This window comes from Gopherus evgoodei, chromosome 10 (genome assembly GCF_007399415.2).
Source record: "Gopherus evgoodei ecotype Sinaloan lineage chromosome 10, rGopEvg1_v1.p, whole genome shotgun sequence".
In the NCBI taxonomy this organism is placed as follows: domain Eukaryota; kingdom Metazoa; phylum Chordata; order Testudines; family Testudinidae; genus Gopherus; species Gopherus evgoodei.
This window is the reverse complement of record NC_044331.1, coordinates 43,666,361-43,692,531: the sequence shown is the minus strand read 5'-3', so window position 1 is coordinate 43,692,531 and position 26,171 is coordinate 43,666,361. Positions and strand designations below refer to the sequence as shown.

Sequence of the window (26,171 nt, the reverse complement as noted above, 5' to 3'; positions counted from 1 at the left end):
CGCCCTCTCCCTCTCCCTCTCCCTATGCCCTCCTTCCCTTGCCCTCTTTCCCTCCCTGTTCCTCTGATCTTGGTTCCTGCCCCAGGCTGGCCTGGCCCCAGAGCTCCCTTGCACACCCCAGATCCTCTGTGGCTCTGCCAGGTGTGGCTGAGGTTAGCTCCAGTCAGGTATGTTACACACTGCACCACCTAGTGACTGAACAGTACAACACAGCTTAACATCCCATTACATTTCCTCCTCCTTTTCTCTTCCCTCCTCGCTCTCTCCATCCCTCTCCTTTAATAGTTCCTCATTTCCCTCTTCACTTCTGAACTTCTGCTGGCTCTTCTTCTCTCCGTCCCTTTTCCATTGTCTCCCCCTCTTCACCCAGCACTCTCCTCTCTCTTCCCTTGAGCCAAAAAGGACAAGTAAGGGGCCATGCGAGAGTGCTGACGAGCTGGAGCATATCCCAGCGCTTGCAGGGAGAGTGGAGCCTCTGAGCTGTGGGGCTCAGCTCCCGGAGCTACCTCCTGCCACAGTAATGAAGAAAAGATTTTTCATCTGAAAAACGAGTTCTCATTGAAAATAGCCCAAAAGCCCAAAAGCCCCACCCAACCCTGGATGGTTTGAGTGGGGATTGGGCAACTGAAAACCAAATTTTCAGAGTTTTTTTTTTGTTTGTTTTTAACAAGACCCAAACGTTTGGCACAGAAAAGAAAAAAAAACCCAACTCATACCCCTGGCAGCTCTGGGCTGGGCACCTCCTAGGATTGAGTGAGCCAGTTGAGGCTTAGCAGTGCTGGCAGCTGTCGCGGCTCTGTCGGGACACTTGGGATATGTGGCGTTGGTCTCAGAGTCCAGCTCCGGGCGTCCTGTGACTGCGAATCTTGGCTTTCGTTTGAAAACAATATCTCTAATTCTTGTGGTAGCAGAGAAGGACCTGAAAGTCTGGCCGCAGAGAACCTCACCACTAGGATTTTTATTTTAGATCTCACACTTTTTAAGCCACTCCCATGAAATTTTGGGGGCTGGCTACTGATGTTGGCTGTTGGCAGGGCTCAGGCCAAGGAGTCAGCAGGGGTTAGACACCAATGAAAGTCGATGTGAGTTGGGTACCAGATCCCTTAGACCCTTTGGAACTCCTGACCTTAAACTTTTAAGCCAGTGTTGTTGCATGGGGCTTGTATGTCCCTAGAGAGAAATGGTTCTGCACACTGTGCCAGGAAAGGCTCTGCTGAGCTTAGCACCATGGCACAGGCCTGACCTCTGCCCTCCATCCAGCCCAGGACCCTGGAGCTGAGCAGACCCAGTCTCCACAAATAGCAGGGAGAGGGGTGTAACGCCCTGGGAGTGGCAGGTGCATGGAACGTGGCAGATCAAAGGGCTGCTGGTGCCTTATCCGCTCTGGGAACAGGGAGGGGATGTGGCAGGGACCGAAAGGCAATCCCTCAGCTGCTTCCAGGTCCCTAGGAGTGCGGGGTCACACCTGGCTGCCCATGTGGCCCGAGAGTTTGTGAGGTTCTGCTCTGCACACTGCAGGGATGAGCTGGATGATCAGAAGGTGGGATTCTCGACTCTAGATCATTGACTACTCTGAGGAAGGAAGGAGATGGGAAGGTCAGATTGCATGGTCTAGTTGGCCCCGCTGGCCGTCAGGGCTAGAAATGACTGAAGCCCTGGCTAAGAGCCCCACCGGGCCAGGGTTTACTGAGCTTTCTGCCCAGCCACTGCATGAGATCTGAGACACGGGTCCTTCTTGACCCTAGTGGGTGGCAAGGGCCTGGCTGCAGGGCCAAACCTTCCCTGCAGCTCCAACAGGCTTCGTCTTCCCTTCCTGTGCTAGCCTGCCGGGCTGCCTCCTGGGCGCTGGCACACAGGGGTGCCCCTCTGAGGGGGCCTGTCCTGTGAGGAAAGAGCCCAGGCAGAGCCCAGGGGAGAAGAGAATGTGGCAGTCAGTGAGCAAGCGATGGGAGCTGGCCCTGGAAGTGCTCTTGGCCAACTGTGCATCATTCTCCAGAGCCACCCTACCCCATGAGCCCGGTTGGAACAGGGGCTCTAACAGCTGACCCATGAGCTGTGTTGGGGGGGACAATGCAGGTGAATGGGGCCTGCACCCAGAGTGTTCTTTTGGGGTAGACCCCTGAACTGTCCCCTGCTGTCACTGGTGATGCCCCTGCTTTGATGGCTCCCCTGCAGGGATGCGGGGTTGTGACTAGGAGCACAGGGGCAGGGACCTTTGACCCAGTGAATTCCCAATGGTTCTTCTGTGTCCCCAAGGCCTAGGCTGAGCCTTGCCCCCAGGCTTTTCCCACCTGTCTCTGGAACCTCCTGGTGAGGCCCCGAGGTTGCCCATTGCTTGTCCCGGGACGGAGCCAGGAAATGTGGCCCCACAAGTCACGTGCTGCACGGGGAAGTGATGCCGCCAGGGTGAAACTGAGTGAAGGCTGATCGCAAGGAGACACCCCTTCCTGAGAGCTGGGGTGTGTGTGATTTCTTCCTGGCCAGGAAAATCCCTGGTGTAGGGGGTGCCCTGGAAGGGGGAGGCCCATGCTGGTCCCCTGTGCAGACACTAGGAACATGTGGGTCACCCAGCTGCCCATGGTGTAGGGGAAGGGGCAGCCACTGCAAGAGAGAAGCGCCTAAACTCTTGGCTCTGTGGCTGGCAGGGGCTGGGTGTGCTTGGGGGCAGCATGCTCAGTCCTGGAGGGAGGGGGCACCTGCCAGGGCACAACAATGACCCAGCTAGCCACATGTGGCCCAGGGCAAGCTGGGGCGGGGAGGCTGGAGGGGTAGGGGCATCCTCAGGACAGCCAGTGACAGCCTCTGCCGCCCCGATCCATGTGGAGGGACACCAGGGCGAGCGGCAAGGGCCAGAGCCTGCCCAGGCCCCAGGGCAACACATGCCTGGAGCTGGATTTCAACTGCCTGAGGCTGGGATTCGGAGTCTGGATGGTCCTGTCCTCTAGCCATCCCTGTGGGACTTCCCCCATTAACATCCACCCCAAGTGTCATGGGATGGTAAAATGCAGTACACTGTTCAGCCCCAAGGGCGTGCTGTGCGTAAAGCACCTTATTTACGACAATCTGTGCCATAGCTGGGCATGAAAGGCACTGATGCTGAGCACAGCTGGGGTGGCTCAGCGAGATCTGGGACAGTCCGGAGCTGGTACCAGGCCATGCCAACAGGGAACAGTGGCTCCTCCATTCACCAGTGTGTCGCTGTTTGTTGTTTGCCAGAGCAGCAGGCCTCGCCCAGCTGATCTCAGTGCCCCTGGGCACAAGGTGGGCTCCCCAGGGAGAGGGAGAGGGACCCAGGCGGTCCAAGTCCTCGCCCTTCCTGCGGGTACAGAGGAGTGTGAAGATACTGCAGGTGACAAGCTGGAACTGGGGCTCGTAAAAATTCCCCTCGGTGTCAGTTTGACTAATTTGTTAGTCTTATCGCTGGCAGGATCTGCTGGGCCCAGCACAGGCACAGGCCATAAAACTAATGTAGTGAGGCAGCAGCCCGGCGTAATGATGGGTACGGCTCACCGCCTGGAACAGGCATTAGCTTTATGAACCAGGGGGTAATTGAAAGGAAATATTTGTCATTGGGCTCCGGCAAAGGAGAAGTTCACAGGAAACTTTGTGGCTGCTGCTGCCTCAGCCCTGGCCTGCCAGGTTGCCTGCCCGCCCAGATGTGCAGGAGCCCTGTGCAGGTGGGTGGTTGGAGAAGGGCACCCGGGAACCACCCAGGGGCATTTGTGTCTAAACAACCACGTCACAGCCCTCCTGGCGCTTAGCTCAGTCATGCTGCAAACCCGTTCCCAGCCCGTGTCTCTCCCTCAGAGGGCTCAGCAGAGGCTCCGGGGGGATGAGCAGCTAGTGGTGCTGATTTATGACAGGTCTCCATTGACACCCCCAGCTCTGACTATGCTGCTAATGCCGGACCTGCAGCCCTTCACACTATCCCAGTCTATTCCTGCACCCCCCAGCCAACAGTCTCTCGGCTAGCCCAGTCCTGACACCTCCTCCCCGCCCAGCTCTGCCAGGGTCTCTCAAGCCCAACTCACAGCACGTTGGGTTTGTCACCTTTTCAGTCTTATAATGCAGGAAAAGAGCCACAACCCAAAGCTGGAGCTGGTCTGGAAGCCCAATTAGAAACTCAGCAGGGTCAGGGCTTGATGCTCTAAGGTCGAGCCTGGAGCCCTTTCTCTGATCTTCCCCCGCCATTATCAATCATCCAAAATCCAGCCTGCAGAGTAAATCCACTGCACTCTTCCATGGTATCTAAGCCCCCAATTTGCCAAGCCACCTCCCCCTTTCTGGGCTGATCTCCCCCATCAGCTGCAAGTACTCAGACCAGCCAACTGCAGTGTGACCCACGCGGCTGTGTGCGATTGTGATGTTGTGGATGTGTCGTGTGGTTGTGTCAGGCGGGGCAGGCAAGATGATGGATGGGAGATGCCACCATCCTTTCATCTGTCATTCTGACGAGGCAAGGCACGTTAATTGACTTTAATAGCCAGCAAATGACATCAACAACTGCTGTTAATACGCAAATCAGTTAGTGAGATGGATTGGCAGGAGTGGGGCTGCCAGATTCCTCAAGCAGCAATGCAGGCAGCCAGATGGGCAATGTGGAGAGCAGTGTTCGTCCAAGGATTCCTGCTGTGAAATGCAGACACCTCTGGGGTGAACAGCAGCCGCCTTCCCACAGCACTGCTTCCCTTTTTGGCCGCCTTCCCACAACACTGCTTCCCTTCTTGACACTTTAGGTGGCACGCTGCCTCTGGACAGGGTGGGATTAGACCAGCAGACTGTGTCCATCTCCCACAGAAGGGGCTGAGAGCCCCAGTGGGGCAGGGTTCGTGCCCTGGGAGAAGAGGCAGAGGGATCAGCCTCCAAACCTGTGGATCTCCTAAGATTCCTAAGTATCTTGGCAGACAAGTGCCTAGTGGCCCTGTGTACTTGGCTTGAAGCCTCCCCTATTCTGGAGCTTCCGGTGTACACACTGCTCAGCTGGGAGGAGAAACTCACCTGGCCTGGTTCACATTTGTCCCTGGTCAGTTTCACCTCTGATGCCCCTTCCACTTAGTGGAGCAGGTTGAAAAAATCTTCCTGCCCAAAAATGGAGCTTAACTGGAGTTTCCTTGAAGGAAAATTTCATTTTTGGTGACATTTTTCGTTTTGTTTTTCAAAAGCCCACAATGTTGGGATGAGGGAGACACTACCCCCCATCTGTGGTTGGACCCAGTCTAGTGCTAGCACAAAGTTGTTGCCCTGGAGCTTCCAGCACTTCAAGGGACCTTCTAGAACTGAGAAACAGAATCTGGCCTGATGCAGCCCTCAGCATGCTAGGCCATGGGCTAATGCACCACAGCCGTCTGCAGGGCCAAACCCTGGTCTTTCAGCCCCTTGGGTTAAAGCACAAACCCAACTGCCTGTGAGCCACCTGGTGTAGCCTCTGTGACCAGCCACTAGCAGGTACCCTGGTCCTGGCAGCACACAAACACTCCCAAGCTTGCAGGCTGCTGAGATCTGTTCATAGTGTAGTTTATAAACGCCATATTCTGGACTGGCGCGGTCCTTGGAAACTAGGCAGGCATGCGCTGTGGGGAGCTCCCCTGCCTGGAGAGCAGGCAATGGAGTAGATCACGTAAGTCTGTCCCTGCTTTGCCGTCTCCGTGGGAGCATGGTCTCTTTCGGGCTGGCTGGGTGGACAGCACCACCAGGCCCAGCTCACTTCACGGGCTGGCCTGGGTGTGTTTAACAAACAGCTTGGGAGACCTGGACTGAATGCCCTGTGTGAGACAGGGGTGGCAGTTCTGCTGGGGCGAAGCGCTGGGAAAGCTGGAATTGGATCTGGAGCTGAATCTCCCCCCAAATCTGTGGGGTTTGCTCCCTTAGTCTGGGCACATCCCTGTAGCTGTCGTGGAGCCACAGAGAAAAGCTGCGAGGTCAAAAGTTATTTGTAGGCAGACGCTGAGCTGTGTGCTGCTATGCCCTGGGAACCTGGGCTGTGCTGTGTCCTCCAGGTCATTATAGTTGTAATTGGCCTGACCAGCCAATGAACCACAATTAAATAGGAACAGATGCCTGAGACACTGCCCCCCCCCCCGCCCCCGGGGGTCACTGAGTGAAGAACACAAGGCAGGCTGTGCAGGCAAGGGCAGGTATCGCTGTCTTCCTTTTGTAGTGTCCCCCAATTCATACTGCCGGGCCAGGCCCCTGCTGCCTCTAATTGGCAGGGTCACCATCACAGCCTCAGCACAGAGCTTGGTTAGCAGCTAGCTCTTAACAGGCTTCCCCTTAACCCTCCTCCTCGTTAGCCCTAACACTCACCAGCTCCCAGCTCCTGCCTTATGGGCGCAATCCGGGCCATGGACTTTTTCCCCACAGCACTCAACTGAACCGCCCCAGAATGGTCCAGGCTGGGCTGCTGATGCAGTTCCACCTGCTGCCATGTGGAGCAGCGGGGCACCAGGCTCAGGGGGATCCTGTGCTCCCTGGCCAGAGAGGGTGCTAGTGAGCAACTCCAAGGATCCCTCCCCCAGGGCAGCATCGCCCAGAGAGTCCTAGAGAGGGGAGCAAAGCCGCCCGGGGGAGGGGCCTGCAGCATCACCCAGGGAATCCTACTGATGGGAGCAGAGCTGCCCCCTAGTGACCTCACTGGCCAGGCTGCCCGAGTGCCCTGGCCCCACTGGAGTGGGGCTGGTAGCAGGACTGGGCCTGAGGTTGCTGGATCCTCATACAGACTGTGGGGGTCACCCTCTCCCGACAGCTGCGCCCCCGTCACTGACCTGCCCTCCCACTCTCTCCTGCCCCAGCTCCTTGGCCCAAAGTGAAGCGGCCAGGCCGGGGCTTTAGGAAGGCCAGGCCCTGATGAAGTTAATCATTATATCCCTTAATCCCACCACTAATCCCTGCGAGCTGGGGAGAGTTTAGTGCTAATGTTCTCTGGCTGCCTGTGGGGACGGTGGCTTTGCACCAGGATAAGGGCCAGCACCTTAGATCCAGCCAGACCAGGGGGCAGGGATGGCAGCTGGAGATCCTGCTTTGCCATGGTGCATTGTGTGTGTCTGTGCGGGGGGGGGGTGTGTTCCACTCCCATTGCCCCTCCCCCATGTTGGGTGCTGTCACCCTGCCCCCCATTTTCCTCACTGGACAGAGTCACTGACCCAGCTCCTCCACCTGCTCCATGGACTGGTCCTTGCCCTCCAGAGGGGGACATGGGTGGGGCACAGCACAGGGCCTGCCGCTCAGTCCTGTGGTGCATTAGTTGGGTAGGGTCGTGAGGCGGAGGCAGAGGTGGGAAATATGAGGTTGGTAGTTATGAGCTGACACCCTCCACACCCACGCCCGCCTGCTCCCGAGGCCAATCCTCAGGCAGGTTCTTTGGCCAGTGTCTCCTTTTGGTCTCTGCCCCAGGACACCCTGCCTACCCCTCCGTCCCAGCAAGAGGCTCCGATCCCATGTGCAGCCCATCTGTCCCTTCAGCATCCCTGGGGTAGAGCTGGCAGAAGCTTGTCCTATTCCCAGTGGCTCTTCTCTGGCCCCTGTGAAGTCAATGGGACATTTGCTATTCAGTGGAGCCGGGATGTTAGCGTCCATCCCAGCTAGGCCCATAGATCCAGGGCCGGCTTCCTGATGAATGAGCTGGGGGGAATCTTTCTTTCTCTCTGATATTAACACTCCCCATCTGGGCCAGTCACGTGGAAATCCCCAACGGTACTGCTGTGCCCGCTTGGAACAGATCATGCCAGCTGCTCCTGCTTCCATGTGTCCACCCAGTAGCCACCCACCCTTCATCCTCTCCCTCCTCCCCCAGCCAACAGCCCATCCATGCCTGCAGACGCTAACCACGCGGCTCCTCGTTTTGTTTTGCAGATGAATCGCCCCATCCAGGTGAAGCCAGCGGACAGCGAGGGCCGAGGAGGTAGTTGTCTTTTGAATACATACCCACGTGACTTGGCTGGCTGCTCTTGCTGGGTTAGCTGCTTGCACAGTGCAGGGAAGGGCGAGGACTCACTATGCTCTTCTATTCCATTCTCCCCCCCGGGGCATTTGTCTGTCGCATAGGGCCATGGAGAGCAGGGAGAAAGGATCTCACTGGTCTGCAGTGATTAAAAACCCTTCAGAGCCCATGCTTCTGGCCTTGACAATTTGTGATGCCTATAAAGCATGTGGGAGGTGGTTTATCATATAAGGAACTGCTCAGGCACTCTAGAGAATATTTAATCTAATCTATCTATCTAGCTATCCATCCCCATACACCCCTTCTATCTAATCTATCTATCTATCAGTGGGGGGTCTGGGTATCAGGAGGGTCTGGATGCATAGGGGTTGGACAGATGGGGGGCAGCTCTCCGTACAGTGACCCCTCCTCCTGAGACTGAGGAGCAATGGGGGCAGGAAGCAGGGGAGAGGGTTCAGAGCTTCCTGCAGCCAGGGAAGATTTCTGGGGTTGCGTTTGACCCGGCCCTGGCCTGGCGGCTCTGGGCAGGGGAAGAGAAAGTCCCATCCTCCCACGCCCCCAGTCCAACCAGAACTAACATCTGAGTCCAGCACAAGATAGGAGCCATCAGCCGGAATGTCTCCAGCCTCCCCCCATCCTCCACAATGATTTACCTCTCCCTAGCTGCTCTGGGCATTCAAACTTTGATTTAGTTGGGGATTGGGCCTGCTTTGAGCAGGGGTTGGACTAAATGACCTTCTGAGGTCCCTTCCAACCCTGATATTCTATGATTCTATTAACTGATGTACCCACACTGCCGGAAAGGGCTGTATGACTGCTCTTGCGGTTTCCCTTTGCTTGACCATCATTTTCTGCAGGAAAGCAAAGAAACTGGGTGGGGGGACATGAATGCAGCATGCGCACAGTTGTACAGAATTCCCCCAGGAGTACGTGGTGCTGGGCATGTACAGACAGACAACAGATGGTCCCTGCCCCAAGGAGCTGCCCAGCAAAGTAAAGAATGAAGTCCATTAGCTGGGACTTGGTAGCAGGCTCATTAACCTGTGTGTGTGATCCTCTTGCTAGAGGAAGACAGAGACCCATTGCAGTAGCCAGGGCTGCACCAGCTAGTGCGCATGTGTTCTGTAACCGGGGTCGGTTTGACTGGCCTTCTGCTCTCATCTGCCCTCATAAAATTGAACCAGCTAGTTGCTGCATCTGTTGGTAGCTTCCCCTGAAGGGGCCTGGGCTTGGCAGCTGGATGGCCCTGGCATAGAGAGTACATTTATAAAGTTTGTGGATGATACCAACCTGGGAGGGGTTGTAAGTTCTTTTGAGGATAGGATCATAATTCAAAATGATTTGGACAAACCGGAGAAATGGTCTGAAGTAAATAGGATGAAATTGAATAAGGACAAATGCAAAGTGCTCCACTTGGGAAGGACCAATCAGTTGCACACATACAAAATGGGAAATGACTGCCTAGGAAGGAGCACTGCGGAAAGGGATCTGGGGGTCATAGTGGATCACAATTTAAATACGAGTCAACCATGTAACGCTGGTGCAAAAAAAGCAATCGTTCTGGGATGTATTAGTAGGAGTGTTGTAAGCAAGACACAAGAAGTCATTCTTCTGCTCCACTCCATCCGGATTAGGCCTCAACTGGAGTATTGTTTCCAGTTGTGGGTGCCACATTTCACGAAGGATGTTGACAAATTGGAGGAATTCCAGAGAAGAGCAACAAAAAATGATTAAAGGTCTAGAAAACATGATCTGTGAGAGAAGACTGAAAAAATTGGGGTTGTTTAGTCTGGAAAAGAGAAGACTGAGAGGGGACATGATAACAGTTTTCAGGTACATAAAAGGTTGGTACAAGGAGGAGGGAGAAAAATTGTTCTTCTTAACCTCTGAGGATAGGACAAGAAGCAATAGACTTAAATTGGGAGGTTTAGGTTGGACATTAGGCAAAACTTCCTAACTGTCAGAGTGGTTAAGCAATTGCCTAGGGAGGTAGTGGAAACTCCATCGGTGGGGATTTTTAAGAGCAGGTTGGACAAACACCTGTCAGGGATGGTTCTAGATAATACTTAATCCTGCCTTGAGTGCACGGGACTGGACTAGATGACCTCTCGAGGTCCCTTCCAGTTCTATGATTCTGTGTCCTTAGAGACGCCTGCCCCTAGGGCCAGGTGGGTGTGACTGGCCGCAGGACTGGGCCTGGCACAAAGGCTTAGAGCAACTTTGGGGTTCATTTTGCTTGGTCAGGAGGTTGCTTGAAACTTACCTCACTTTATGCCCCAGCACCCTAGCTGGGTGGATAGCCGCACTGTCGCTGGTGTATGGGCTGAGCTCCAGGCGGCGCAGGGCTGATGGCTAGCAAGCAGCACCCAAATGCTACGTGTGCCCTACAGTAGGTGTGTGCTGCAAGTGGCCTGGGGCGTGCACATGTAGGACTCAACTCAGTAAGAGCTGGGGGGACCAAGGGCCAGAGGCTCTCCAGAGGGATTGATGGACTAGGGGAGCCAGAGAAAAACTGTCCCATAAGGGCTGTGGGAAACTTGCAGGCCCACGTGTGTGCTGAGCCCCATCCAGGTGGGTAAGAGCTCTGTGTGCACAGCAGGTCTCAGCTCATCCAGTTTAAGGGCCCTGGTACATTGGGATGGCAGGGGAGGGAGGGGAGAGAGGCCGGGGAGGGGGGCTGGACAGGGTAAGAAGGAAGCAGAGGCTGGAGGAGGCCCAAGCACATGAGGGAGGGGCTGGAAGCTTGAGGAGAGACCTGGGCAGAGGAGGGAGGGGGTGGAAGTTAGAGGAGGCTGGGGGGGGTGGGAGGCTGGGGGAAAGCTGGGAGGGTAGAGGCTGGGGAGATGAGGTCTGGGTTTGCTGGGGGGTTGATGGCCTCTCTTCGTTGCAAGATGCTGGTTCAGAATGTGCTGACTGAAGGGAAGGTGCCCGAATGGTGTTCCCCAGCACATCCTGTTCATGTGGCTCCGCCGGCTGTGCCACAGGGTCTCCGCAGGCTCTCTATTACACTGAGTCACAGGGCCCAGGGCCATAGACCTTATGTCAGCACCCTACTTCAGTTTCCCCTCTGTAAAGCAGGGACTATCCTGCTAGCCTTGCCCCCAGGAGGCTGTGGGTGCCGGGAGACTCTTATTCTTTTTTTGCGTTTCTCAGTGCAAAGGCTGGGCACCCTCCGGCTGACACCAAGGCTAGATTCCAGGCCACAGGAGAGGGAGAGCCCTGGGCAGAGCTCTGCCCCACTAAGCCCCTATCACCTGCCCAGGCCCAAGGGTGATGTACAGGGAAGCTGCAGGTGCCACTGCCAGGGCTCCAGCAACTACCTGCAAATTACATGGGTGCCACTGCACCCCCTCCATTACCGGCTGGTGTGTGGGGAGGGGACAAGGGGGCAGCGCTGGGGAGCTGGCAGGCCAGTGAGCAGACACGCCGGAGCTGGGCCTTCGGTGTGACAAATGGGGCCATTTAGCAGGCTGGGTTGGGAATTGGCAGGGAGAGGAAAGCAAAAGTGCCATGAAGAGCAGGCAGCTCCTGCCCAGCCTGCTCAGTGCCCACCTGTGCTGGGCCTTGCAGGTACAGATCGGCACTGGAGAGGTCAGGGACAGGAGAGGAGACTAATGCCCCTTACACACACACACACACACACACACCGTAAACCCCCCAAAACACCCAGCTGCAGACTTTGCACACATGCTTTTACACAGACAGGCTTGCCACGCTGATGGATCCACGCATTCACGTTTACCGACACAAGCAGACACCCATATCCCCACACACATGCACACACACTCATCCAAGCACACCACACAATTGCACACCTGCACCCACAGAGTTGCCAGCTTTGGTACTCACAGGTCCCGGCCCCAGCCTCCCTTGCTCTTTGCCTTCGTGAAAAGGCCGGCAAGTATCCAGGGGGTCGGGGCTGGGTGCTGCTGGGGAGAAGAGATGTGTATTGTCTGTAGTGTTATCATCTCACCGACTAGTGCAGCAGCATCCAAAGAACTCGTCCCTGGCTGGCCTTGCTGTGCTGGGTGGTGAACGAATGGAGAACTCCTGAGTTATGGCCCTTTCTCCCCACACAGATCCATGTGAGCAGATCCCAGTTGTTCATACCACCCTATGGGGTGGGGCTGTGCTCCCCCTCCCTATGCATACACATGCAGGCCAGGCACACAGATGGGTGTGCGCACCAGCCTAAATTTCTTGTCCATATTTCATTGCACGCTCTCTTCACCCTGTCGCCCCAACTCCCTACCCCCGTGCATTACCCCCTATAGCCTGACGCTCCATGCCCCACACCCCATCTCCATGCGTGCACCATCTGCTGCCCCCTAGCCCAGCACTCCCATCCCAGAACCCATCGCATAAAATCTTCTGTGCAAAACCCCAACACTACCTAGCTCCCCTCACCCTGGGTGTGTCCCACTGCTTGTCCTGTTTCCCAGTGCCCCTAAACCCAGCCCCTCACACCCAACCCATCTCTCAGGCCCCACATCCCCCACAGCCCCTACCAAGAGGGCATCCCACTGGAAAGAATCCAGGATTGGCCAGAAAGTTCCCAAACAAGCCACATGGATGCAGCAATCTCAGGGACTGCCTACTGGTCCTTTCAGGGGTACGTGCCCACTGCACTGCGAGGCACCGCACGCCAGGCAGCTGCCTTGCTGAACAAAGATATCTGGTAGAGGAGCCATCAGATCCCTGAGACCAGGACCTGGCCTGTTTATGCAGCACTGTAACAGGGAGACAGCTCCTTAAGGGTAGTAAGGACTAGTGGTCAGTCAACTCCTGTTCCATAGTGTGTCCCTTTAAGTCCTGAGACTTTTAGAGCAGACAAAGACCTAGGGAGGAGCAGAGGCAGGTGCTGGGAGAGAGGAAGATGGTCCCAGGGGAATATAGCCAGCCTACTGTTCCTTTAAGGGGCTGGGCCCAGCAGCCCTGTAGAGTGGGTGGGGCAGGGTGCCTCTCTCTCCCAGCCAATCAGGACAAGGGCTGGGAGGAATGCTGTGTAAGTGCTGTCTCTTGGGCAGAGCAGGGCTGTTGGCCTCACCCCAAGGAGCTCAGGGGAGGTGGGCACAGAGAGCTGCTGAGGGATTAAAACCTGCAGCTCTGGGAACAAAGGGCTGTGTAAGCCCCAGGCTGCAGAGCCACAGCCTCTGCTTTTTGCCCTAGCTTATTACCAGTCTCCTGTGGGTGACCCTGTTAGGACCCACTGGAGCAACTCTGAGGCCAGGCTTTTGGCACCAGCAATCTGTGGCTCCTTGCAGCAAATCCAGCCCAGGCAGACCCCTGTGGGGGAGGGGGGTGTTAACCTGGGCCCCCTCAGAACAGTGGCAACCTTTGCACAACAAGGTAACTCTTGATTAGTCATCAGACTCCAGAAGCTGATCATCCTGTGGCTGGCCCAGGGGAATGGGGGTTCCAGTGGGCTCTATGTGGGGGGGCATAGCCAAGCTGTAGTGAACCCATGTTCGGGATCTGCCTCCCTAACAGCCTGGCCTCCTTAGTGAGTTTGCAGGTGAGAGCCCCCAACCCTTGTACCATCCCCAAACACCTCAAAGCCCTTTGCTCTCCACCTGGGGCTGTGCCCACTGTGACGGGTTGCACCACCCCCCCGGCTGCCACCTGATGTACTGGAGTCCCATTGAGCCGACCTGTTACACCAGCCTGGGCTCCCTCACCCTGTCCTGCTGTGCCAGGCCCTCAAGTCTCCCCAGCACACACAGGTGGGGACACACCCAGCTGTAGAAAGGCAGACACTGAGATCAGCTCTGCATGGGAAGAATTAGCTAGGGGATTGCCCAGTACTCAAGTGCATACCCCCTCTGGGGTGCAAACCTAAAATTGTATTGTCTTCTGCTGCACAGAAATCTGTACAGTGTAAGCTCATGAAAATCAACCCCTCCCTCAGTGTGCAGAAAGATATAAATGGTTTCCCCTGCCGCCATTATGAATTGCATAAACTGGTTTAAAGAAAACAAAACACATTTAGTAACAACAAAGGATAGATTTTAAGTGATTATAAGTAAGGCTATGAGTCTGTCACAGAGGTAATGGATTCTGTGACTTTCCAGGACCTCTGTGACTTCTATGGCTGGCAGGTGCGACTGACCCCAAGGCTGCCCAAGCAGCTTGGGTGGCCGTGGGGCCAGACACACCGTCCCCCCCACTACAAAAACAACAGCGGCAGTAGCTGCGGCAGTCCCAGGCCAGCAGGACCAGCCCCCACCAGCAGCGGCGGTGGAAGCCCCGAGTTGCTCCCCCAGCACCTGGGGGTGCCTTGGAGGCCCCCCAGCACCAGCAGGTGCCCCAGAGCCCCCCTTTAAGAGCAGCAGCTGCACCCCCCAGAGACCCGCAGAACACCATAGATTTAGTGAGGGGTATATAGTACAAGTCATGGACAGGTCACGTGGCCGTTAATCTTTGTTTATTGTCCGTGACCTGTCCATGACCTTTACTAAAATTGCCCATGACTAAATCTTAACCCTTATAAGGAAGGCTAGCAAACAGAGCACAGTAGGTTACTAAGGGTATGGCTACACTTGCAGCCATACAGCGCTGCCGCGGGAGCGCTCCCACGGCAGCACTTTGAAGTGCGGGTGTGGTCGCAGCAGCAGCGCTGGGAGAGAGTTCTCCCAGCGCTGCAGGTACTCCACCTTCTCGTGGGGATTAGCTTACATCGCTGGGAGCCACGCTCCCAGCGCTGGGGCAGTGTTTACACTGGCACTTTGCAGTGATGTAACTTGCTATGCTCAGGGGGGTGTTTTTTCACATCTCTGAGCGAGAAAGTTGCAGCGCTGTAAAGCGCCAGTGTAGCCAAGGCCTAAGCAAATAAAACAACCACGCAAACTGAGCACAATACACTAAAGAAAGTGGTTACAAGTAGTAGTTTCTCACCCTAAATGTTGTTTTAGGCATCTTTTTTTTACAGGCCAGACACCTTTTCCAGCCTGGGCTCAGCTCTTCTCCTCCTCCTCCTCTCCCTCTCCCCCCTGCCTCTTGTTTCATAGATTTTTCCAGCAGTCATCCTGGGTGGGGATTCAGTGAAGAAAAGTTCCCTGTTTAACTCACTTCTCTGCTTTAAGTAGGATTTGCATATGGCAGGAATCCTTTGTTCCCCATTTTGGTTTCCACCCACTGTTAGTGGAAAAATACTAGTAGGTCAAGATGGGGTCTAGTACCAGGTGACATGATCACATGACCCTGCAGTGTCACACCAGCATCCCAGGAAGCTTCTCAGGAAGGAGGGAGATTAGCATCTTCAGGGTCCTATTGTTCTCCATAAGGGCCCATCCAGGCTGCCTGCATTGTCTGGTGGGCGTTCCCCAGGTGTGGACACAGCTGTAATTGTTACGTCGTCAATATTCCTAACTCCAGATACGGAAATGATACTTGCACACAAATAGGATAATCATAGGCGGTACACCATGCCCTTTCCATTGATACCTCACATGATCCATCTTGCATAAAACGTATCTTCATATCTCTGTGAAGAATATTGGGCGTAGTGTCACATGCCACCTTCCCCGCTGAGGGCTTGGCTACACTTGAAACTCCAAAGTGCTGCCATGGGAGCACTCCCACAGCAGCGCTTTGGAGTGCGAGTGTGGTCGCGGCGCCAGCGCTGGGAGAGAGCTCTCCTGGCGCCGCAGGTACTCCACCTCCCCGTGGGGATTAGCTTGCAGTGCTGGGAGCCGCGCTCCCAGCACTGGGGCACTGTTTACACTGGTGCTTTGCAGCGCTGTAACTTGCTGCGCTCAGGGGGGTGTTTTTTTCACACCCTTGAGCGAGAAAGTTGCAGCGCTGTAAAGCACCAATGTAGCCAAGGCCTGAGACGCAGTGTCCTGGGTGACTGGGTTTTCTGTTGTCTTCTTGGCTTTTCCATCACTATGGGGTCAGCGTTGGCCAGTGCTTTAAGGGCCCATTCAGGCTCTGACAGCTGGGTGACACTCCTCCTCCTATCTCTCTTAGCCTGCCCTGACAGCAACTTAGTCCTTCCCTGCTGCCCACCCCCCGGACCCATTTAAAATACAGGGGAAACTAAGGCACACCTAAAACTCACAAAAATGGCACAGAAATTTCCCCCATTGTCGTACTGAAGGGCAGAGATTACAGGGAGACCTCATTTGGGGTCTGGGCAGAAGACTTTATTTCAAGTTTATTTGGACATAATAAAGTAGCACCCCAGCAGAGGGAGTTTGTCTTCCACCTTCTGAGGTGGGGTGCAGTTTTTAAGGGGAAACTGAGATAGGTAGCTGCTGAGCTGTCCTTAGCCAGTGGGAGCACTCCAGGCCTGGCCTGTCCTGCGCCTCTGACAGGCAACCAACTGTTGTTTGGGACTGTTCTTTTCAGGAATGTGAGGGTCTAAAGCACTTAGAGTCAAACCCTGTATGGATGGTTGCTGAGGAATCCAGCTCCACCCCTCTCTGCTGACATGCCTCACCTGGCCTTCACTTCTGGCTGCTGCTCCTGTACTGGGCTCCCTGCCACAGTCCCCCACCCCCACCTTCCCCATCCTGGGTTCCTCACCCAGCCCTGCTGTTGCCCCTCAGTCCTGCCTGCAGCCCCCTGCCATCCTAGTCTAGGATCTCCCCAGAGCAGAGTGCTAAAGGAAGGTCTGTGCAGTGATCTCTGATTGGCGCCTTTGCTGACTCCCTTCCCCTCAAATTCATTTCTTGTGGGTTGTAACCTGACCTAGATTTGAACCTGTGGCTCTAGAGTGAAAGCCGGGGCCTTGTGGGTGAATTCTTGCCATAAGGAGTTGATGGGTCTTGGAGGCAGCTGACATGGCAGCTGTGGCCAATGCTGGGTTCTGTCGTTAGGGCATCAGGTGACTCCCTGGGTGGTGGATACAGGCTATTGGTAGCCTTGCTTAGGTACTGCAGCCTTCCTCCTCAGATAAACCTGTGAGTCCCAGCAGCACTCCTGAGCCAGCATCTGCCTGGAGCCTTGCTGGTGGTTGTCTGCTGAGACAGGGCTGCTCAGGAAAGGCAGGGGGGACATGTGTAGAGAAGGCAGAGAGAAGCCAAACCCAATTCCCAGATCCAGGCTCCCCAGGCTTTGGGAAGGATCTGCTTTGAAACTGGGTCTGGATTTTGTAGCTTAGGCCCATATCTGCTCAGAGGTGGAGAAGCGGAGGTGCTGTGATTGGCTTGGAGTCCATAGCAGCCCACCTCTTGGGCACCCACGTGGAGTATTACAAAGCACCTGCAGGCTGTGGCTCTGAATGACAGGAATGATGGCCTCGTTCTGTTTCCTTGTGTGCTGGAAGGCTAGAATGAGGATCTTAATCGCAGCATGTGAGACATTAGACAGGTTTCAGAGGGGTAGCCATATTAGTCTGTATCAGCAAAAACAATGAGGAGTCCTTGTGGCACCTTAGAGATTAACAAATTTATTTGGGTATAAGCTTTTGTGGGCTAAAACCCACTTCATCAGATGCATGGAGTGAAAAATACAGTAAGCAGTATAAATATTACAGCACACAAAAAGATGGGAGTTGCCTGACCAAGTGGGGGGGTTCAGTGCTAACAAGGCTATTTCAATTAAGGTGGAAGTGGCCTATTCTCAACAGTTGATTACTTTTGTAGTGCTAAGGAGGCCAATGCAATCAAGGTGGATGTCGCCCATTTCCAACTGTTGACATGAAGATGTGAGTATAAGCAGAGGGAAAATTACTTTTTGAGGTTACCCATCCTCTCCCAGTCTTTATTCAAGCCTAATTTGATAGTGTTCAGTTTTCAAATTAATTCCAGTTCTGCAGTTTCATGCTGAAGTCTGTTTTTGAAGGTTTTTTTTTTTTTTTAAGAATTGCCACTTTTAAGTCTGTTATTGAGTGTCCAGGGAGATTGAAGTGTTCTCCTACTGGTTTTTGAATGTTACAATTCTTGATGTCTGATTTGTGTCCATTTATTCTTTTGCATAGAGACTGTCTGGTTTGGCCAATATACATGGCAGAGGGGCATTGCTGGCATATGATGGCATATATCACATTGGTAGATGTGCAGGTGAATGAGCCCCTGATGATGTGGCTGATGTGCTTAGATCCTATGATGGTGTCCTTTGAATAGATATGTGGACAGAATTGGCACGGGTTTGTTGCAGGGTTTGTTTCCTGGGTTAGTGTTCTAAAACCTGAGAGGCAGAGTCCAGGCTTTGCAGGGGAAAAGCTAACAAGTTCTTATGCGAGTCAGTTCCAAGTGGTAAAACCAGGGACAGCCAGCAGTGTTTTGGTTGGGCCCATTTTAGCGATAGAGACTAGGTGCAAATTTTGGTGCTAGATGTGACTCAAACTTCCCCAGCACCAGCAGGAGTTTGTTGCCACTCAGTCTCTGATTTGCTTTCATCCAGTCCAGTTCCCTCATCTCTGAGATAAATGAAGAGTCAAACCAAATTATTTTGAAGGTACCTTCTGGAACTGCAGCTAACTTTAAAGTGAGCACTCTAGCCAAATTCTGAGTGCTTTCTTGCCATTGAAATGCTCACTGGGGAGTTCTCTCTTGCCTAACGAGAGGCCAGTGCTGTTGCGGGGTGCATGCAGATGGATGTGTCTTGAATCTTAAAAGCTATGGGGCAGCAGGCTGGAGCAGGTCATCTTTGTCCCTCCAGCCTGCCGTTAGACCCATTCCTCTTCCTGAAATGTCAGGGAGTTGTGATTATCATCTGAGATGCCCAGCAAATGCAGAGATAAACAGCCTGGGAATCAATAAGAACTTGGCCCGTTCCCTTCTCTGGATCACACACGATTACCCCAAGCAGCAGGCTGTCACTCACCTGGCAGCATGGACAGGCCTGAGCTTGGGATTGGCTCACTTGCTACCCTCAGGGAGCAGAACAGGGCTCCCACCCCTCGCAGGAGGGTAGGAGCATTGTCAGTGCACGTGGGACCCAGAATGAGGGAGTAAAGGACAAGAGATGGCCAGAGAGGAAGGCTAGGCCAGTGGTTTGGGTGCCAGCCTGCTACTTGGGGACCCCCACTTCCATTCCAGTCTCTGCCTTGGACAACTCACTTGGTTGCTCTGTGCCTTGGTTTCCCATCTGTACTATGGGGATTCTCACACTGCCCTGCCTCCCCAGGGGCTTGCTAAGGGAAATACATTAAAGATTGTGAGGTGCTCAGTGCCAACAGTGATAGGGCCAGAGAAGTCCCTCAGGTAGAGAAGAGCTGGCAGGGGCGAGTGATGCTGTGTCTGTCTCCTAGGCCTAGGACATCTGGTGAGGCTGAAGGCCTGGAGTTGCAATGATAGTTCTCAGCCATAACGGACTAGACTCCAGGCTCCCGAACTCCCAAGCAGACCTGGTCTCAGTGTCTCAGTGGAAACTCTTGTGACCAAAAAAATAGCCTAGTCTGAAAATGATCGGTTTGGAGGAAAATTTTCATGTTTTTTCACCCCAAACAGTGACATTTTTGCCTTTTCAGTTCTCTCTCTCTCTCTCTCCCACCATCACTGGGCCGATGCTGTGGAACTGCTCCATACGAAGCCAGTCAGGACTCTGGTGTAGCATGCCTCCTCTCTACACTGTCACCAGGGCAAGAAGCTTATACAGCTTAAGCCTCCCTGAGCCTGACCTCGGCACACTGAGCACCTCTTTTTGCACTCTGTGCTTCCCACAGTGAGTCTGCCTGGGCGGGACTTCTGGGGCAGCCAAAGGGTCCTGCAGCCCAACCCTGCCATCAGCCGTGATTCTCAGCTTGTGTGTAAAACAGAAGGTTTATTAGTCAACAGGAACACAGTGTAGAACAGAACTTGTTAGAACAGAAATCAGTGACTTTCAGCCAAGTCCATCTTGGGGGAACCTTGGGTCAGATGTCCTGGATTCCCCCTTCCTTGAGTCCCTCACAGCAGACTGAACTCAACCCTACTGCCTGGCCTCCGACACACTCGTTGCTCCTCCTCCGGTCTTTTTGTCCTGCTTCCCCAGCAAAGTGTCACTTGGTCGCATAGTGTCACTTGGTCACATCCCCTTCCTGGTTCTCAGATTATGAAGGGCACCGTCCATAGTTTATGTGCAGGCAGCTGAAGCAGCCTCACTGCCACCCCAGGGTCTCAGCAAACATCACACACCCTTATCCCCACCACCTATAGGGTGACCAGATAGCAAGTTTGAAAAATTGGGACAGGATGGGGGGTAATAGGTGCCTACATAAGAAAAAGCCCTGAATATCGGGACTGTCCCTATAAAATCAGGACATCTGGTCACCCTAACCACCTAGGCACTGGTGCAGTACACAGGGAAACTGAAGCGCACATCGTATTCATGCGAAACAGTAAGACACATATACAACATAGCAAGGGGAAAACCCCACTTCGTTACACTAGGTGCCAAGCCATTGGCCTAGCCTTTCCTCCGTTGACAGAGCTCTGGCATGACGCGTGGCCCATTACATTCTTGCTTTGGGGAAGGTTGCTGGGTGGTGGATCTGTACAGCCCAGTTTTTTGCCCTGTGACCTGGCAGGACCAGAGTGCAGCCTCTCTCTAGATCAGCTAGCATGGCCGACGGCCCTGCCATTTCCTGGGATTAACTAGCACACACAAGTCCCATGGCGCTGGTCGCAAGAGATTCCCGGGAGGCACAGAAGGGTGTGAGCCTGGTGTTTGTTGCGAAGTTTGACACGAAATATCCATGTTTATTTCCGGGGAGGTTGTTTTGGTTTTTATCCACTGGAAGTTTTGTGCCAGCAGAGAACTGAAAGGAGAAAATCCCCAACATCCCCAGTGCTAATGGATATTTTCTCCCAATCCTGAGAGCTGTAGAAATCAACCCTTATGGAGAAGCCCCGTAGAGTTTAATAGGGCTAAATGCAATCGGGGTCTATAGAAATGACCCGAAGAACAAGAGGGGTCTCTGAACTCTGCTTAGGGTCTGTCTTCACTGCACAGTTAACCCAGGCTCCTATCCAGGTTTTGGTCCAAACCCCCTACCATCCACACAGAGGAACCTCTAACTTGGGTTTGGAGGGGCCTTAAGCCTGGGCTAGCTGACCTAGCTGGGGCGGGAGGAGATTAGAAACCAGGCTGTTTTAACTTGGGCTGAAGCCCCCCTCCCAGGTACAGGCAAATCACTGGAACATTGCTAGTCCTCCAGTTTCTTCCACAATTGCCCGAATTGTTCAGACCCAGGGACCAGTCACTCGAGTTACCAGTGCAGCGAAGACAGAGCCCTTAGTGCTGCCGCATGGCTTCCCAGCTTGGAGTGCTGAGAAGGATGCAGCATTCGCAGGTCAGGCTGGGATCTGCCCGGTGCTCCTGGTTTGCTTTGCGCTGTGGGAGAAGGCGGAGTTGGGACTGGTGACGGACTGGCTTTGTGCGGAAGAGGCAGGGCTGGCTGCTGAGTCCAGCTCTGTCTGCACAGCCGGTGGATGCTCCTGGAACAGCTCCCAGCTTCCCTTGTGTGTTTGTGGGAGAGCTGTGGAAGGGGAGCCTGTTATTCACAGGCCAGAGCCTCCTGCTTTGCCCAGCCAGGTCCGTCTCCCACCAGCTGCTCCCGCTCCCAGAAGGGGCTGGGCTGGCCAGCTGTGTTACACAGCTTGCTGTCTATCCTTCTGGCTTCCTGTGTCTGTTCCTCGGTCTGCTGGTTAATCCAACCCAAGGGTAAAATAACATAAAAGACTTACTGGTACGGGGGTCCAGCTCTGGACTCCCAGAAGGGGCGAGGCCTCAGGCGGTAGGTGTGGGGCTGGGGTTCAGCCTCCCCCAGCCAGCCCTTCCGCACTGCCCGGCCTGCGCTGCCTGGGGCTTCGGTGGCAATTTAAAGGACATGGGGCTCCAGCTGCTGCTGTAGTAGTGGTGGCGGTGGCCAGGAGCCCCTGGCCCTTTTAAATCACTGGGCCTTTTACCTCCCTCCCCTCCGGCGGCGGCCTTGCAGTTAGGGTCTCTACTGGCAGGGCTGCTGATGGGGGCGGGAAAGGGGCAGTGACGTTAAAGCGGGCTCAAACTGGCAGCCACTTCTTACTGGTACGCCATACCGGCACTCTTTCATGTCTGAAATCCCTCATTAATTAGGAGAGAAGAGCTTGGCATTGAAGAGTGTGGTTGGCATTGCCAAACGGATGGGTGGGGGGAGATGCACACAGGAAGGGAAGGCATGGAACTGACGCTGAATGGGCAGCCTGTGGGGCCCCTCCATGAGCCAAGACAGGCCTTTGCATCTGCCAGAATGAACACAGGCCCTGGAGAGACGAGTCCAAGTTTCACCCGAGACACGGTGCCAGGAGCATGCGGGCAGCACTTTGGCCAGTTGGATGCGCTGGAGACGCCAGCTAGCGCTGACCTTATTCACATAGAACGGGGGCATCCTCTGTGCCCTGGACAACGGCAGCAGCTGCAGGGAGACGCAGGGCAGGCACGTAGGGCAGGGACCCATCGATGCTCAGCTGTGGCTGTGAGGAGCACAGTATATATGGGTGTGTGGATTTAGAGCGTTCCCCTCACTTGACCCTAGCACAGTACCTAGCCTCCAGCCAAGGCCACCATAGGCTCCAGCAATGATCCACCCTTGCTCAGCAAGAGAGGTCACCACAGAGTGATGCATGCCAGCTCCCACCCCAAGAGTACAGCTCTCCCAGTGAGCGGCTGAACCCAGCGATCGCTCTTGGGTCTGCCCCGTAGTGACACAGGGCTGCAGATCAGGCTCTGCTGATGGCAGCATTCCTGCATCTGGGGTCCGGCCTTTAGAGGGCCATGGGACCGTAATTACAGCAGCAGTCTGCAGGTGCACACATGCAGGCCAGCTTCCGAAAGTCTCACTCTGTGTAAGTGGGGTCAACTCCCAGCACTGAAATGCAGCTACCTCCGGGGTGGGAACCGACAGCCCTGCTGCATCCACCATGGTACAGAGCAGGGTTGGGATTTTTAGGAATATAAGGGAAAATAATGTTTCCAATTGAAACTGCAGGTGTGGGGGTGGCTTTTGGGAAGGCTGAGTATAATTAGTGGGACTGGATTGGTGCATGAGGACTGCGCCTTGTGCAAAAAGTGCCTTGGGAGTGATTAAGGGCCCCAAGGGGTCAGAATCTAAATGTTACACCTCATCTGGTAGACAACAGCTCCAACCCCTTAGCCCCAGGCTGGGGCATTGGGTCAAGGCTTGTTATTTCTTACTTGGAATATTGATTATGCGATGGTGCTAATCTTCTCCTCAGTGTGCCAGGTGCTGTACAAATACACCCTGAAGACACGCTCCCTGCCCCACAGAGCTCTGAATCAAAGAGAATCTTAGAAGGAAGTGCGCCACCGCCACCTGCTGATTTGGCTATGCCACTTCCTGGCAAAGTGCCAGGCCTGAGTTTGCTGGTGGGCAGAGCGGGCACCAAAGTGGGCAGCCTGCATTTTTCCTACTGCCAGTCCCCATGAAAGGTGCCCAGTTCCCAGGCAATCCCTGACCAGCTGTGGGGAGCTGAGGGAAGCAAAGCTGCAGAGAGTCATGCTCTAATCTCACCCCCTCTGCTCCTCTTCTTGGCCTCGTCTCTCTTTGATTGGGTCATGTGTCTCAGGGCGAGGAGCCTGATCGATTGATTCTGCTAATACCTGATAGGAAATGGCTGTTATCTAAATGTGATCTGTTTGTTCTCCTGCCCAGGGGAATCTCAAGATCCATGGCAGGCAGGTATGGAGGGCATCGGGGAGACAAACGGAGATCTCACCTCGATCTCAAACCTTAGATCGGGTGTGCTAATGGTGCCTAGGTTATTGGTTCTCCTTCTCCTCCCGACAGCGGGCACGTGAGCGAGTGTGATGGGGAGGTGGGCTGTTCCTGGACAGTGCATTTCCATGAGCGTGCCCCTCTCCCATTCCCCGCGAGGGGCACCAAAACCATCAAGCTGCAATTTGTTGAGCTCTTCTCCAGCTGGGTGGCTGATTTCTCTCTCCAGGCTGCTCCCCTGTCATTACGGGCCAGATCCTCCACAGACATAAATCGGCACAGCTCCATTGACAGCACAGATTGCCACCAGCTGAGGATCAGGCCCAGTCAATATATTTCCAATCCAGGTATCCCAATGGAATGCACAGACACCCAGTGGAGCCTTAAACTTTCTAGGGCCGTATGGTCTCACAATTGTGTAATGACCCAGAGATCCGTCTTCCCCCTGTGCCGCCATTGGCTTCCGAGCCATAACTCCTGAGTTACACAGGTATAAACGCCTGGGGCCTGCGTCTGATCTCACAGCCCTGTTAACCAGGGGTAAACAGGACCGGCTCCAGGCACCAGCGAAGGAAGCAGGTGCCTGGGGCGGCCAATAGAAAGGGGCAGCAGTGCGTCCATTGTCGGGGCAGCACGTCCGGGGTGGCGAACGGCGGCAGCTCAATCGGCCCACTCCGGGTCGGCAGCACTTCAGTGGCAGGTACGTCACTCACTATCTTCCTCTTCGGCGGCACTTCAGTGGCAGCTCAATCGGGTTTTTCTTTTTTTTTCTCCTTTGTTTTTTTTTTCTTTGCAGTTTGGGGCAGCAAGAAAGCTGGAGCCGGCCCTGAGGGTAAGTAATGAAGTGACGTCAGTGTAGAGAGCTGGCCATCCCCAGGAGGTCAAACACTGCTCCCCAGCACTCCAGTGTAAACCTGCAGTAATCCACTGCTGTCAGCTCAGCGTAGCACCACTGACGTGAGTGGAGCTGTGCTGATTTACTCCAGCAGATGACTTGGCCCACTGCTAATTTCACAACGTGTTTGGAGGCAGCTATGTGCAACTGCTGCATTTTCCGTCTCAGTGATTAACATTTAGCTCTTGTCTCCGTGCAGTGCGTGGCCTGGCTGGCTTTCTCCGTCTCTCCCTCACAACAGCCAGCTTTGCTTCCATTCCCAGGCCTCCAGCCTTTGCTTTCTCCGTCTCACCATGACACCAGCCAGCTTTGCTTCCATTCCCAGGCCTCCAGCCTGTGCTTTCTCCATCTCGCCATGACACTGGCCAGCCTTGCTTCCATTCCCAGGCCTCCAGCCTTTGCTTTCCTTTCCTTGGAGGCCAGGTTCAGCCCCTTCAGCCCAGGAACACGGCCAGAAGAGCATCAGGCTCATTCAATAGCTGAAATGTGGCTGATTGTAGATTTCATAAACGTTAGCCAAGTCTGTGTCCTGTAGCAGTGCAGGGACACACGTCCAGCATGCACAGCATCTACTGCCCCCACACACAGGCAGATTCCTCAGCCACCCTGTGGTACCTACACACACCCACAGGTGTACACAAACACAGTGTATACTGCACCCACCACAAGCAGAGATTCCTCAGTCACATGCCTACTCTGTGATACCCACACACACTCACAAGCATACACAAACACTACATGTACTGCACTCACACACAGGCAGAGATTCCTCAGCCATGCACCTACCCTGTGATACCCACACACACTCACAAGCATACACAAACACTACATGTACTGCACTCACACACAGGCAGAGATTCCTCAGCCATGCACCTACCCTGTGATACCCACACACACTCATAAGCGTACACATGGGACTACAAACTTACACAATACACCATATGGGCACCAAACACCTCAACGGCTTTAGATGCATGCATCAACACTTGTCATAGGCTGCAAAGGTGCAAGCAGTGGGGGTGGGAGTTGGGGGGTAGGGGGAGAGGACGTGGGATGAAGAGCCCAAATGGGGATACAAGAATAGAGCTTTAGGTCTCCTGGGTTGAATTCTGTAACAAACAGGATCAGCCCATCTACATGATCCAATGCTGCTGATGGTAATACATTACAAGAATGAATGCAAAGTCCGACCAGGGGAGAGGGGCACCCCCTTAACAAGAAACATCTGAGAGCTACCCACACCTCATGGATACCCCCCACACACACACAGCCTGGGCAATACACCATATTTACACACACACCGTTTATCTACCCCTTCTGCACATACACACCCCATGAAGAAATACACTGTATGTATTCATACGCGCATACACATCTTGGGCAATACACCATACTTGCACACACACTTTATACTCCCCTTCTACACCCTATACCAGGGGTAGGCAACCTATGGCACGTGTGCCGAAGGCGGCACGCAAGCTGATTTTCAGTGGCGTTCACACTGCTTGGATCCTGGCCACTGGTCCGAGAGCTGCATTTTAATTTAATTTTAAATGAAGTTTCTTAAACATTTTAAAAACCTTATTTACTTTACATACAACAATAGTTTAGTTATATATTATAGACCTATAGAAAGAGCCCTTCTAAAAATGTTAAAATGTATTACTGGCACACGAAACCTTACATTAGAGTGAATAAAT

The 26,171-nt window shown here is 54.1% G+C and overlaps 1 protein-coding gene across 12 annotated transcripts in view; it reads left to right on the top strand.

Annotated features, from left to right (window-relative positions):
* CELF6 (CUGBP Elav-like family member 6) overlaps nt 1–26,171 on the top strand; it is a 222,244-nt gene that overhangs the window by 107,162 nt on the left and 88,911 nt on the right. For all 12 annotated transcript variants that reach the window (XM_030578566.1, XM_030578554.1, XM_030578557.1 and 9 more), the window contains one exon: nt 7,849–7,897. In XM_030578566.1, coding sequence (XP_030434426.1) covers nt 7,849–7,897 — 49 coding nt within the window. The remainder of the gene's footprint in view (nt 1–7,848; nt 7,898–26,171) is intronic.